The sequence below is a fragment of the Pan troglodytes genome, chromosome 8 (assembly GCF_028858775.2).
Source record: "Pan troglodytes isolate AG18354 chromosome 8, NHGRI_mPanTro3-v2.0_pri, whole genome shotgun sequence".
NCBI classification, from domain to species: domain Eukaryota; kingdom Metazoa; phylum Chordata; class Mammalia; order Primates; family Hominidae; genus Pan; species Pan troglodytes.
Window position 1 is genome coordinate 80,768,369 of NC_072406.2, and position 15,730 is coordinate 80,784,098.

At 45.9% G+C, this 15,730-nt stretch overlaps 1 protein-coding gene across 2 annotated transcripts in view; it reads left to right on the plus strand.

Moving 5' to 3' along the window:
• Positions 1–861: 861 nt before the first annotated feature.
• TET1 (tet methylcytosine dioxygenase 1) overlaps positions 862–15,730 on the plus strand; it is a 133,348-nt gene continuing 118,479 nt past the window's right edge. For both annotated transcript variants that reach the window (XM_016918437.4, XM_016918438.4), the window contains exons 1-2: positions 862–1,309; positions 12,789–14,824. In XM_016918437.4, the coding sequence (XP_016773926.4) occupies positions 12,911–14,824 (1,914 nt within the window). In that variant the 5' untranslated portion in view covers positions 862–1,309; positions 12,789–12,910. The remainder of the gene's footprint in view (positions 1,310–12,788; positions 14,825–15,730) is intronic.

Here is a 15,730-nt window from a genome sequence, read left to right on the forward strand (position 1 = left end):
TCTGTGTAGGAGGCAAATTTTATTCATCCTTGTATGCCTACATTGTAGTGCAAGAATACATTTGTATGAATCAATCAGTGAGGAAGGTTAAAAGTTTAGGAATCTTTCCCAGAACAGCCCGGTTATGCTTATGTGTATAAGAATAAAATCTAAGTGCAGAATGGGGGTAGAATGGTGTGAAATGCAATGAGGGACTGAATCCTTTCTCTTCACTTGAAGTTTGACCTGGAAGGAATGAAGTTTCCATGAACAGCATTTTCCTTACCACGGTGACCCCATTAAAATCCTGGATTCCCTTGTCTGTGTCATGACTGCTGGAAGAAGCAATAGCTATCAAACATTTAGAGAAAAATTCAGATGCCCTAGTCAGTCTTAATTCTGGCGTAATGCCACTGGTTATTCCTCCTAATTCGGAAAACTTAGCTCTTCCTGCCCTTTCATTTCTTCATTCATAAAGTGAATACGACTGAGGTCCAGGGCCAAATAACTAACAGAAATATTATGATGAACTTTGCAGACATCCAGCCCAGAGTCAGGGAACACAGCCCTCATCTGGTTTCTCTCTTTGGTGTTGAGGGCGGTTTTCCGTTGCTGGCGACCTAGACATTGCTCAATGGTGTCATCTCTGACCTGGCACCTTCTTCATACATTTATAAACATGCAATTTAGAGATCCTAAAAACTTTTTCTAGAGCTCCCCTGGGAAAAAATTTAATGACAAAATCTTGACACCTCTCTACGTCTTCGGAGACAGAGAAGTTGAGAGAGGTGGAGAACGAGGGGGAGGGGGAGGGGGTCGAGAGGGAGTCGAGGAGGGATTCCAGCTCCAGTTTGGGTAAATCCAGCTCGCGTTTTGTCTCTCGCTCAACTGTGCAGGGTCCAGCGAAGGCAGAGCCCCAGCTTCACTCCCTGAGGTCTGTCCTGGGGAGACACTGCTGCTCCGGGGGGCTGACCTGGCGGGGAGTGGCCGCGCAGTCTGCTCGGGCGCCGCTTTGTGCGCGCAGCCGCTGGCCCCTCTACTCCCGGGTCTGCCCCCCGGGACACCCCTCTGCCTCGCCCAAGTCATGCAGCCCTACCTGCCTTTCCACTGTGGACCTTTGGGAACCGACTCCTCACCTCGGGGGCTCGGGCCTTGACTGTGCTGGGAGCCGGTAGGCGTCCTCCGCGACCCGCCCGCGCCCCTCGCGCCCGCCGGGGCCCCGGGCTCCAAAGTTGTGGGGACCGGCGCGAGTTGGAAAGTTTGCCCGAGGGCTGGTGCAGGCTTGGAGCTGGGGGCCGTGCGCTGCCCTGGGAGTGTGACCCGGCCAGCGGTGAGTTGGGGCCGGGGCAGAGGGCAGGGGTGCGGGGATCGAGGACTCCGACGCCGAGGCCCGAGGGGGGTCCGGGAGGCGGCGCTCTGCGCGGGCTGGATGTGGCCGGGGCTCTGCGTCCTTGGCTCTCCCGCGGCCGCAGGGGTGGGCTCGTTCCCCGCCTCGACCCCCCACCCCGGGACGCTCGGGGCGCTTTTGTTGCCGGAGATAAACAATGCCCCCGGCCGGAGGTATCGGCCACCCGCCCCGGAGGCCCCGCCACAGCGCCGGGTTGGGGGCAGCGGGGGCGCCTGGGGCTCTGACCCCGGGCTGCAGTGGAAGCGGGGCTGGGGGAGGGCAAGTGTGGCGTGGGGGAGATGGCTGAATATGCCAGCGGTTGGTTCCCTGGCCGCTTCGGGGAGTTGGAGGTCGGGGCGCCTCGGGGTGAGGAGAGGCTAGAGTCTGTGCAAGTTGTGAGTGGGGAGTCCGGGCTGTCCCGTGCTCAAGCGTACCCCCTAAACAAGTTTTCTCCCTCCCCCCAAATATATATGAGAGACAGGTTGGTAGGGAAACGCTTTGGCGCCTGTCTCCCCGAGAGTTTTGGGACGGCAGCTCCAGGGATGAAACGTTTGGAGTGGAGGCAGTGGTGCAGTCTTGCTAGGAGTTGGCTGGGAGTTGTAAGGATCAGGGAAGAAGGGAATAGGGAGTAGAGTGTGTTCTGTCAAAATGGCATTTAAGAAACTCATTTATGAGTACCACTGGGTCGCTGAACGCGCTGGCCTTGCGATCCCATCAGTCCCCGTCTGGCGGGATCCCGGAGCGGGCCCCGAGGGTGGGAGGTGCGCGGAGCTGGGTGCTGGGGCTGGTCGTGCAGCACGTGAGGGGCCTGGTCCTCGCCCTCGGGCGAGGAGGCGGCCGCACAACCTACCGCCCCCAGAGAAAAAATGCTCTCCTCTCTCTCTGTGCTTCCCTCCCTCCCTCTCCCCCGCTCCGGTCCCCCCTCGCTCGCCCCAGGCTCTTGAATATATATATATATATATTCTACTAGAAGTGGTCTGGAAGGGACTGGCCGACGCTGGTAATCTTTCCACGTGAACGAGAAACCCACGCTGGGCATTTCTGATCCACTAAAAACTAAAGTGTTTCCAAAAGAACACTTAAAGCTTCAGCCTCGGAGTCTTTCCCGCGCCCCCAACTCGTCCCTCTCCCAAATTAACCAACCTTTCTGCATACGTCTCTTAGGGTGCCTCTTCCCCTCCGTCCCGGTTCCACTCCTGGGCACTAAACGAGCTGCACAATAAGTCCTAGTAATGACTGGTTTTTGAAGAAATGTTTGAAAAGTGCTGCAAGACCTTGGAGCGAGAACAGGATTAGGTACACAGCCCTGGGCCGGCCGGGTGAGCCGCGCGCGCCACTGCAAGAGCGGCGCTGTATAGCAGCAGCCCCAGGTCTCCCCTGGACCTGAGTGTGCTCGGCGTCCCCACCCCCAATATAAAGTAAAATAAAAGCAATGGTTTAATTAGGCCTCAGAATACGAAAAATATGGAAAAGGCGCTTCTTAACCAGTAAGGGCAACAGTTATTTGGAGCACACTAGGAATTTACGACTACAATTAAACCAGGGGCAGGGGTACGCGTAGATAGGTACGGAAATAAGGAGATTGGTGTGAGTTAATAATCGAAAGACTTAGGTGAATCAAACCAAGAATCAAAAGACTTAGGTGGCTTTTGGTGTGTTTCCGATTTTATCGGTATTGATCATAAGGGTCCCCCTTTTCCCCAATTAAGGGATTTTAATTAGTTTGTCAGTCTGTCTTTAAAGCTAAGTTGTGGTTTCAATTAAATTTCAGAATCAAGATATACGGGAAATGGCAGACAGTGTCCTTTTCTCTTTGCAAAGATGAGGAGTCCAGGCTTACAACTCTGGGACTGCCACTTTCCATTTTAATAAGAGTTAACTATCGCTCTCCGGGCTGGTCTCCCAGAATGGATGAGTGGGAGGGTTGGGTCTCCACTGTCCCTGCCCTTTGTTTCTCTTCCTTCTCCCATCTGATTTGTCTCCCCTCCCCCACCTTCTGAGCGTCCGTATCTTTCCTGCACACTTGATTTCCCCTATCCCCTTGGTCTTTTAGTTTTCGGCCTTTTGATCCCAGTTGCCTTTTTATGTTCTAGCTTTATTACTATAGATGTCGAACCCCTTCCTCAGTTTTTACTATAAGTAATTTTTGCCCTTCCTCAGTTTTTTACTATAAATTTCTTCCCCTTCTTTCGTTTTTGGCCTTTTTTGTTTTCTTTTTGGGCATTTTCTTCCTTCTCTTGCTTTTTCTTCTACTTCCTCCTGTTGTGTGTTATGTCTTTCTTGTCTTCGGAAGGACAGTTCTATGTCCATTCTAACGTCTCCCTTCCCTTTTCTTGGCCCTTTTTCCCCCTTTTTTCCCCCTTCCTCTCTGCAGGGCAGAGGGGTGTTTTACATATGGAAGGAGCCATTGACTAAATGTGCTGGCATTCTAGTGAGTTTCCCTGAACAGCTTTTACATGTGCCGAGGGCTCTTACACTTCCTGTGGTAGAAAGCTATCTAGGAACAGCAAGCAGTTGCCTGCCTGCTCTTCCTTTCGAGGTAGAAATTAGTTGCTGGAGGAAACTGAGCCAGGTGCTGCCTTTTTAAAAAAATGTTTTAAATCTTGTTTTTCTCTGCCAAGTGCAAGAGCCTTTAAGTTCTGTAGAGCTGAATGGAGGGACTATGAAATCAGTCTCTTGCAACTAGCTCTATGTATGCAAATACCACGTTTTTGGCCACTGCTGGTAGTGGGAAGAATTGAAATATGACTTTAATTTAACATGCAGGCTGGATTGTTACATCAGTTAAGCATTTTTGCCCAGAGGATTTTGGGGGAATCCAGAAAAAGGACGGATATAGTTGGGAAGAGGATCTTTCTGACATGTTGCTGTCAATACTGGCTTTTTTGTTTGTTTTTTGAGACGGAGTCTCGCTCTGTCTCCCAGGCTAGAGTGCAGTGGCATGATCTTGGCTTACTACAACCTCTGCCTCCGGGGTTCAAGCAGTTCTCCTGCCTCAGCCTCCCAAGTAGCTGGGATTACAGGCGTGTGCCACCACACCTGGCTAATTTTTGTATTTTTAGTAGAGATGGGGTTTTACTATGTTGGCCAGGCTGGTCTCAAACTCCTGACCTGAGGTGATCTGCCTGCCTCGGCCTCCCAAAATGCTTAGATTACAAGCAAGAACCACCGCACCAGCCAGTTCTTTGCAGAAAACCCTTACACTTTAAGAAGCCAGCTTTTCATTCTCTAAGCAAGGTAATTATTTTTAAAATTTAGTTGGGTTATTATCTCCTAGCCTATAATTTTGGATTGCATACTCTGTAGTTCCCTTGTCATAAAGACATTTTAGGGGGGAAAATGTTCTATTGTTTTCTTTTTTTTTTTTTTCAGAGTCTCACTCTGTTGCCCAGGCTGGAGTGTAGTGGTGTGATCTCCGCTCACTGCAACCTTCATCTCCTGGGTTCAAGTGATTCTCCTTCCTCAGCTTCCCCAGTAGCTAGGATTACGGGCATGCGCTACCATGCCCGGCTAATTTTTGTATTTTTGGTAGAGATGGGGATTCACCATGTTGGCCAGGCTTGTTTCGAACTCCTGACCTCAAGTGATCCACCTGCCTCAGCTTCCCAAAGTGCTGGGATTATAGGTGTGAGCCACCACGCCTGGCCAAAAATTATTCTGTTGTTGTTTAGGGCGTCTTGGTGCTCTCTGGTGAAAAGATCTGTTGATTGAGTAATGTTTTACATCCCAGAAATGGTTTTTTGTTTTTCCCTTCCATGACAGTAAGAACTCACAGGATGGTGTCCATTAATTGCACATGATTCCCTTCTTGGCCAATGATATATGCTTAATAACAGGGTCTCCAGTCTTATTTTCTTCTCATATCATGTTATCATGTAGCTATCTCTGCAGCACTTTCACTGACTCTTGAAGACATTCCAGGTTAGAATAAAAGTAACTTTCTCATGCCTGTAATCCCAGTGTTTTGGGAGGCTGAGGCAGGAGGATCACTTGAGGCTAGGAGTTCAAGACCAGTCTGGGCAACATAGTGAGATCACCCTTGATCCTCATCTCTACAAAAAATAAAAAGAACTTAGCCAGGCATGGTGGCCTGAGCTTGTAATTCCCGCTACCGGGGTGGCTGAGATGGGAGGATCACTTGAGTCTAGGAGTTTAAGGCTATAGTTAGCGATGATCACAGCACTGCACTCCAGCCTGGGCAACAGAGCAAGACCTGTCTCAAAAAAACAAAACAAACCTGATATTGAGAAACATTGAAATATCAGTTTTTATCAGAAATGAAAAATGGAAGTAGAATTAGGGAAGAGTGTACACGGGAGAGATTTGACTGCTGGAAATATTTTAGTTCATCTGAGTGGTAGGATCTGAGTATTTATTTGAAAATACACATTTTTTCTGGACATGGTGGCCCACACCTGTAGTCCTAGCACTTTAAGAGGCTCAGGAGGGCAGATGACTTGAAGCTAGGAGTTTGAGAGTGGCCTGGGCAGCATAGTGAGACTACCCTGTCTTTACAAAAGAAAGAAAAAATTAGCCTGGTGTGGTGGCACGTGCCTGTAGTGCCAGCTACTTGGGAAGCTGAGGTGGGAGGATCACTTAAGCCCAGGAGGTCAAGGCTACAGTGAGCCTTGATATACCTGAGCGACAGAGCAAGACCCTGTTTAAAAAAAAAAAAATATATATATATATATATATATATGCACACAGACACACACACATTTTTGTATGATTTGAATAATCTATGACAGAAGCACTAAAAATGGAAGCAGAGCATTTAATAATGTTTACAAAAAAGAAATTAATTTCTGGAGGTCTTTGAGGTAATTCCATATTTAAATGTGGACCTATTTAATGGAGTGGACTACATTCTCTTCCCCCTGCCTCCACAAATTTCAGGATAAGCTTACTGCCCCTACTCCGTGAGTTCGGCTCTTGGGACAACTTAGTTTGTCACAAAAGAAGTTTATGTTTCAATAGTGGAGCCATGAGTGATAAAAATCAGGGTCTTGTGGGAGTCCTTATTTTGTTTCTGGTTGTCTCTGTTTCTTTGGCTGGGTGGCACCCAGTGGTTTTCTCCCCTGCAGTTGGGTTTTTCAGGGGTCATTGGCCTCTTTCATGATCTCATAAAAAGGCTGTTACCATTTAAAGAGGCCACATCTTCGCAATCCATGTTGTTCATACCTTTTCTATTTCCTTGACAGGCTGTTTTTTAGGAGATAGGGTTTGAATGATAAAGATTATCTTAATTACAAGTCTGAATTTCTAAAGCACTTCAATTTAAAAATATGAAAGAATATAGGAGAGACAGAAATCAATTTGTAAACCACTTTCAAAGCAGATCCCATGACACCCTCTGGCATACCCAGATTACTTGCCTACATATATGAATTTTAATTTTTGTGGCTGATTTGCAATGACTAGATTATATACTCCTAATAATTTTTTAGCAGTATAATCTTGATAAAAGAGAGAAAGCATGCTTTTAATGATATCGTTGAATTTCAAGAGATTAAAATGAATTGCTTTTTGTAATGAAAATGCATCCTGATGAAGGTATTTGTTGACTTTTTGGAAATTGGAATTGGAATGTCTTGTTTTCTGAAAATCTTGTACAAAAAGCAGTGGTCTTTGGAGAAAATATCTTTCAGTTTCTCACAGCCAAAGACTGAATTACTGCAAGCCAAAACTTTTTTTTTTTTTTGGAAGAAGGGGAAAGCAGTAAGCTTAGATGCCAAGAATTCAAGTGAAGTATTCTCTGGCCTAGTGTTTGTATTTAGTACAGATTTATCAAAATGTTATTTTTTGTGTATTTGATGTTATCACTAATGTCTATTTTAAAAGTCTTAAAGACACATTACATTGACTAAATGTAGTGTGCTCTGGGAATTCTTGTGTGTATAACCTACGTAGTGTGTAAGGTGGGAACAGAACCAAAAGGAGATCTTGTTCTGGAGAATATAGCAAACTCTGGGTTAAACTGGTTCCATAATAATGATAACTACCACTTATTTTCTCTCTCTTTTTTTTTTTTTTTTTTGGATTTTAGAGTTGCAAACAGGCTTTTTTTTTTTTAGCTCCTATTTATGAAACACCTATCATGCGCCAGCCCTGTGCTAAGCCTTTACACATATTATTTCATTTTATTCTCATGATAACCCAATGAGGTCAATACTATTAGGTTTACTTTTGTATTAAACATGAAGAAACATAGGTATAAAGATACCAAGAAACTTGTCACAATCTACTAATATTTATGAACTGAAAACTGAACCCAGGTCAGCCTACTTCCAATGTCCATCTTTTTACTCTGCTACCCATGTCCCCTGACACTCAAACCACAGATACCACAAGATGAAACCAGTGCCACTAGTTTTTTCCTGTGGGAGCCCATTGAAACCTCAAAACTACCTCATTTTAGATGAAGGAACATGGACTCAGTTAAGTAGTTCTCTGAAGGACACAGAGCTGGCGATCACAGATTCAAACCCAGGACTTTTTGGTGTGAGATCATCTATAGACATGAAACTAAACAGTGGGTCCTAGGATTACCTAGGTCAGATCAGTAATTTTTAAACAGATTGAACCCGGGAGGGTTCAAGTGATTCTCCTGCCTCAGCCTCCCAAGTAGCTGGGATTACAGGCATATACCACCACGCCCGGCTAATTTTGTATTTTTAGTAGAGACGGGATTTCTCCATGTTGGTCACGCTGGTCTCGAACTCCCGACCTCAGGTGATCCACCCATCTCCGCCTCCAATAGTGCTGGGATTACAGGCATGAGCCACTGTGCTTGGCCAGGTTTATTTTTTTTTAATCTATTTTTAATTTTTCTCAGACATTGGGAGGCTGAGGCGGGTAGATCACCTGAGGTCAGGAATTGGAGACCAGCCTGCTCAACATGCCAAGATCGTGCCATTGAACTCCAGCCTGGGCAATAAGAGTGAAACTCCATCTTAAAAATTAAAAAAAAAAAATCATAGAATCAAGACTGTGACAACAGAAAATTAAGACTAGTTGTCATTTGAGACCATTCGTGAGAACACATGGTTCTCACAATGAGAACAAATGGTTACCAACAACCATTTTCCTACACCATGAGATGGAGTTCCTACACCATGAGATGGAGGCTGGAGTGCAATGGCGCGATCTTGGCTCACCGCAACTTCCGTCTCCCAGGTTCAAGCGATTCTCCTGCCTCAGCCTCCTGAGTAGGTGGGATTACAGGCATGCACCACCATGCCTGACTAATTTTGTATTTTTAGTAGAGACAGAATTTCTCCATGTTGGTCAAGCTGCTCTCGAACTCCCAACCTCAGGTGATCCACCCACCTTGGCCTCCCAAAGTACTGGGATTACAGGCGTGAGCCACTGCACTGCGCCCAGCCTTTGGGATTACAGGTGTGAGCCACCGCGCCCAGTCTTTTTTTTTTTTTGAGATGGCATTTCACTCTTGTCACCCAGGCTGGAGTGCAATGGTGCGATCTTGGCTCCCTGCAACCTCCACCTCTCTGGTTCAAGCGATTCTCATGCCTCAGCCTCCCGAGTAGCTGGGATTACAGGCGCCCACCACCACGCCCAGCTACTTTTTGTATTTTTAGTAGAGACAGGGTTTCACCATGTTGGCCAGGCTGGTCTCGAACTCCTGACCTCAGGTGATCTGTCCACCTCAGGTGATCTGTGCACCTCAGCCTCCCAAAGTGCTGGGATTACAGGTGTGAGCCACAGTGCCAGGCCGATTCTGTGATCTTGAGAGAGACTGTTGATATCCTACTATAGTGAGCTTTGCTTTTGCTTAGAGCTTCATCTTATTTTGGGTCTGGGTAGGCAATCTGAAAAGACCCGGGTCAAAACCCAGAGTCAAGTGGCGAGACTCCATCTCCACAAAAATTAAATATTTAGACTGGCGTGGTGGCACATGCCTGTGGTCCCAGCTATTCGGGCAGCTGAGGTGGGAGGATTGCTTGAACCCAGGAGGTTGAGGCTGTAGTGAGCTGAGTTAGCACTACTGCACTCCAGTCCAGGTGACAGAGTGAGACCCTGTCTCAAAAAAAAAAGAAAAAGAAAAAGACTTGTGGGATCTTGTAGAAGGGATTTTAGAACCAGCAGTCTTTGGATTGAGTCAGGAGAAAGAAAAGAGGGACATTTCTGGGTTTGGGCAGTGTCCACCACAATGCCTTCCTTAGACATAAGCAGGTACTCAACAGATGTATTGGACCTGTGAGTCTTATTTGTAACCTAATTTGTCAATACTGTCTCCTGAGATTTTATGCTGTTTTGGTGTGCATGTGAAAAGCTCAAAATTTGTGGATTGTTAATTGGAATGTGGTAGGAATACTGTTGGATCTCCAGGCAGGAGAGTTTCTTTTTTTTTTTTTTTTTTTTTTTTTGAGATGGAGTCTAGCTCTGTCACCCACAGGCTGGAGTGCAGTGGTGCAATCTTGGCTCACTGCAAGCTCTGCCTCCCGGGTTCACGCCATTCTCCTGCCTCAGCTTCCCAAGTAGTTGGGACTACAGGTGCCCGCCACCAGGCCCGGCTAATATTTTTTGTATTTTTAGTAGAGATGGGGTTTCAGCGTGTTAGCCAGGATGGTCTCGATCTCCTGACCTCGTGATCCGCCCACCTCGGCCTCCCAAAGTGCTGGGATTACAGGCGTGAATCACCACGCCTGGCCAGTTTCTTACCTTATATGAGCCTCTTCTTCCTCTGATCTAAACAGCTTTACTGTCAAACAGATGATACTTCTCCCAGTATAGGGATATGCTCAGGAAAGAGATAATTTTTAAAGTATCCAAATTTGTAAAGATTGGGATTTAAGCTTTAAAACACATATAATGGCTAGGCATGCTGGTTCACACCCGTAATCTCCGCACTTTGGGAGGCGGGGAGGATTGCTTGGGGCCAGGAGTTCAAGGTTACAGTGAGGTATGATCATGTCACTGCACTGCAGCCTGGGCAACAGGGAGACCTGTTTCAAAAAAATAATAATAATAAATAAATTAATTAAAAATGCATGAAACTACAAGGGGTGTGGTTTCTAATGTAGAGAAAACCCCATGCTTACCTTATTTGAGGAACTTCATCAACTTAAATCATTTGTTGTAGCAATTAAAGAAGCTTTATAGTGAATCTAAGGTTTAAAGGATACTTTAGTATTTTTTCCTTTTTAAAATAATTTCAACTCTTTTAGGTTCAGGGGGTACATGTGCAGGTTTGTTACATGGGAATATTGTGTGGTACTGTGGTTTGGGGTGCAATTGGTCCTGTCACCCAGGTAGTGAACATAGTACCCAAAAGTTTTTCTTTTTTTTTTCTTTTTTTTGAGATGGAGTCTTGCTCTGTCACCTAGGCTGGAGTGCCATGGTGCGATCTTAGCTCACTGCAACCTCTGCCTCCCTGGTTCAAGTGATTCTCCTGCCTCAGCCTCCGGAGTAGCTGGGATTACAGGCACCTGCCACCATGCCCAGCTAATTTTTGTATTTTTGGTAGAGACGGGGTTTCACCATGTTGGCCAGGCTGGTCTCAAACTCCTGACCTCAGGTGATCCACCTGCCTCGGCCTCCCAAAGTGCTGGGATTACAGGCATTAGCCACCACGCCCAGCCAGTACCGGATAGTTTTTCAACCCTTGTCTCCATCCCTCCCTCCTTCTCTAGTAGTCTCCAGTGTCTATTATGGCCATCTTTATGTCCATGAGTACCTGATAAGTGAGAACATCAGATATTTGGTTTTCTGTCCCTGCATTAATTCACTTGGGATACTTTAGTACTTTCTGTGTTGATTATATTTTTCTTTTGCAGTAAACAATTCTCAGTTCCATGATTTTAATTATTTTTAATTTTTTTTTTGAGACGGAGTCTTCCTCTGTCACCCAGGCTGGAGTGCAGTGGCGTGATCTTGGCTCACTTCAAGCTGCGCCTCCTGGGTTCACGCCATTCTCCTGCCTCAGCCTCCTGAGTAGCTGGGACTACGGGCACCCGCCGCCACGCCCAGCTAATTTTTTTTTGTATTTTTAGTAAAGACGGGGTTTCACCGTGTTAGGCAGGATGGTCTCGATCTCCTGACCTCCTGATCTGCCTGCCTCAGGCTTCCAAAGTGCTGGGATTACAGGTGTGAACCACCGCGCCTGGCCTAATTATTTTTAAATTTTTGTCATTTTCTATTTTTGTTATTTTATTTTATTTATTTTATTTTATTATTATTTTTCTGAGATGGAGTCTCACTGTGTCACCCAGGCTGGAGTGCAATGGTGCAATCTCAGCTCACTGCAACCTCCGTCTCCTGGGTTCAAGAGATTCTCCTGCCTTAGCCTCCTGAGTAGGTGGGATTATAGGCGCCTGCCACCACGTCTGGCTAATTCTTGTATTTTCGTAGAGACAGGGTTTTGACACGTTGGCCAGGCTGGTCTCGAACTTCTGATCTCAGGTGACCCACCCACCTCGGCCTCCCAAAGTGCTGGGATTACAGGCATGAGCCACCACGCCCAGCCCTGTTATTTTATTTTATTTCATTTTATTTTTTGAGATGGAGTCTCACTCTGTCACCCAGGCTGGAGTGCAATGGCGCAATCTCGGCTCACCGCAACCTCCGCCTCCTGGGTTCAAGTGATTCTCCTGCTTCAGCCTCCTGAGTAGTTGAGATTATAGGTGTGCACCACCACACTCAGCTAATTTTTTTTTTTTTTTTTTTTTTTTGGCCAGGCTAGTCTGAAACTCCTGACCACCTCAGCCTCCCAAAGTGCTAGGATTACAGGCGTGAGCCACTGCGCCCGGCAATTTTTGTATTTTTAGTAGAGATGGGGTTTCACCATGTTGGCCAGGCTGGTCTCAAACTCCTGACCTCATGATCCACCTGCCTTGGCCTCCCAAAGTGCTGGGATTACAGGCATGAGCCACCGTGCCTGGCCACTGTTTTTATGAGTTGAAGTCTGCCTATGTAGCCCAAGCTGGTCTTGAACTCCTGGCCTCAAGTCATCTTCCTGCCTCAGTCTCCTAAAATGCTGGGATCACAGGCATGAAACACTGCTCCTGGTCCTTACTTTTAACTGGCCAGGCACGCTGGTTCACACCTGTAATCCCAGCACTAGGGGAGGCCAAGGTGGGTGGATGGCTTGAGCCCAGTTAGAGACCAGCCAGGGCAACATGGCAAAAACATGTCTCTACAAAAAATACAAAAATTAGCCAGGTGTGATGGTGTGAGCCTGCAGTCCTAGCTACTTGGGGGGCTGAAGTGGGAAGATTGCTTGAGCCTGGGTAGGTCCAGGCTGTGCTGAGCTGTGATCATGCCTCTGCACTCCAGCCTGGGCAACAGAATGAGACCCTGTCTCAAAAAAATAAAATAAAACAATTAGTAGTGAATATTCTATTTCAAATAGGGGAATGCATAGGAAAAAGACTCACTTCAGTGTATTCTGTTGTTATTTCAGACCAAAACCTTGTGTGACTGAGCTGAAGAGCAGTGCATCCAGATTCTCCTCAGAAGTGAGACTTTCCAAAGGACCAATGACTCTGTTTCCTGTGCCCTTTCATTTTTTCCTACTCTGTAGCTATGTCTCGATCCCGCCATGCAAGGCCTTCCAGATTAGTCAGGAAGGAAGATGTAAACAAAAAAAAGAAAAACAGCCAACTACGAAAGACAACCAAGGGAGCCAACAAAAATGTGGCATCAGTCAAGACTTTAAGCCCTGGAAAATTAAAGCAATTAATTCAAGAAAGAGATGTTAAGAAAAAAACAGAACCTAAACCACCCATGCCAGTCAGAAGCCTTCTGACAAGAGCTGGAGCAGCACGCATGAATTTGGATAGGACTGAGGTTCTTTTTCAGAACCCAGAGTCCTTAACCTGCAATGGGTTTACAATGGCGCTACGAAGCACCTCTCTTAGCAGGCGACTCTCCCAACCCCCACTGGTCGTAGCCAAATCCAAAAAGGTTCCACTTTCTAAGGGTTCAGAAAAGCAACATGATTGTGATTATAAGATACTCCCTGATTTGGGAGTAAAGCACTCAGAAAATGATTCGGTTCCAATGCAAGACACCCAAGTCCTTCCTGATATAGAGACTCTAATTGGTGTACAAAATCCCTCTTTACTTAAAGGTAAGAGCCAAGAGACAACTCAGTTTTGGTCCCAAAGAGTTGAGGATTCCAAGATCAATATCCCTACCCACAGTGGCCCTGCAGCTGAGATCCTTCCTGGGCCACTGGAAGGGACACGCTGTGGTGAAGGACTATTCTCTGAAGAGACATTGAATGATACCAGTGGTTCCCCAAAAATGTTTGCTCAGGACACAGTGTGTGCTCCTTTTCCCCAAAGAGCAACCCCCAAAGTTACCTCTCAAGGAAACCCCAGCATTCAGTTAGAAGAGTTGGGTTCACGAGTAGAATCTCTTAAGTTATCTGATTCTTACCTGGATCCCATTAAAAGTGAACATGATTGCTACCCCACCTCCAGTCTTAATAAGGTTATACCTGACTTGAACCTTAGAAACTGCTTGGCTCTTGGTGGGTCTACGTCTCCTACCTCTGTAATAAAATTCCTCTTGGCAGGCTCAAAACAAGCGACCCTTGGTGCTAAACCAGATCATCAAGAGGCCTTCGAAGCTACTGCAAATCAACAGGAAGTTTCTGATACCACCTCTTTCCTAGGACAGGCCTTTGGTGCTATCCCACATCAATGGGAACTTCCTGGTGCTGACCCAGTTCATGGTGAGGCCCTGGGTGAGACCCCAGATCTACCAGAGATTCCTGGTGCTATTCCAGTCCAAGGAGAGGTCTTTGGTACTATTTTAGACCAACAAGAAACTCTTGGTATGAGTGGGAGTGTTGTCCCAGACTTGCCTGTCGTCCTTCCTGTTCCTCCAAATCCAATTGCTACCTTTAATGCTCCTTCCAAATGGCCTGAGCCCCAAAGCACTGTCTCATATGGACTTGCAGTCCAGGGTGCTATACAGATTTTGCCTTTGGGCTCAGGACACACTCCTCAATCATCATCAAACTCAGAGAAAAATTCATTACCTCCAGTAATGGCTATAAGCAATGTAGAAAATGAGAAGCAGGTTCATATAAGCTTCCTGCCAGCTAACACTCAGGGGTTCCCATTAGCCCCTGAGAGAGGACTCTTCCATGCTTCACTGGGTGTAGCCCAACTCTCTCAGGCTGGTCCTAGCAAATCAGACAGAGGGAGCTCCCAGGTCAGTGTAACCAGCACAGTTCATGTTGTCAACACCACAGTGGTGACTATGCCAGTGCCAATGGTCAGTACCTCCTCTTCTTCCTATACCACTTTGCTACCGACTTTGGAAAAGAAGAAAAGAAAGCGATGTGGGGTCTGTGAACCCTGCCAGCAGAAGACCAACTGTGGTGAATGTACTTACTGCAAGAACAGAAAGAACAGCCATCAGATCTGTAAGAAAAGAAAATGTGAGGAGCTGAAAAAGAAACCATCTGTTGTTGTGCCTCTGGAGGTAAGCAAACAGTCAAGGGGCTGGGAGACAGCTGACACTTGGTATAGTGATCTATATGCAGAGACACTTCTAGTGTCTCTAGTGTCTCTATGTAATAGTGAATTGCTTCACTATTACATATTTTTACTTTGGTACAATGTTACTTTAAGTTACCCATAAAAGAATTCCTGGACCTACCTGAAGTATGTCTTGTGCAGTGATGCCTTAGCTAGCTTATTTTTAGAATTTGTCCCAGAAAACTAGAACATACAGTTTTTTTCTCATTACAGGATTTGATGGAAACGTAGAGAAATTGTATGAAATGTGGTTTTGCAGAGATTTCCCCTATGCCTCTTTTGGCTAGTTGCATGTCTTTTTTGGCAGTCACAGATTTAAAAATTAAGAGTGGAACAAATTCATTAACTCCATAGCAGCCTGAAAAACCAGAGGAATTAAACATCTTTCCTTTTGAAAGAACACAGTTGCATCCCTAATCTTGAAACTTTGTTTTGGAGACATAGCAATAATACAGCTTTTGTCTCAACTTTTGGTGAGTGATTTCTACCTGCTCTACCAACCTCATAGGGTTGTTGGGATTAAAGGAAAATGGCTTGTAAACTCCAAAGTGATACACAAACATTAGTTCTTATTATAGTTTATGAACCTAAGGTAGTTAAAGGATCTGTTGATTTAGAATTTATTTAAAAACTTTTAGGGAGCTTGGTTAAAACCCAGTATTGCTTTTTCGGCCTTTTGAAACACCTGTCAAATATGATGTTTTGTGATTTTTAGATCATGCATTAAAGTTATGTTTATTACATCTACTATGAATGCAGGTATGATAGAATAGATGGACTTAGAAGTATTGTAGGCCTGGTGTGGTGGCTTACGCCTGTAATCCCAACACTTTGAAAGGCCGAGGCGGGC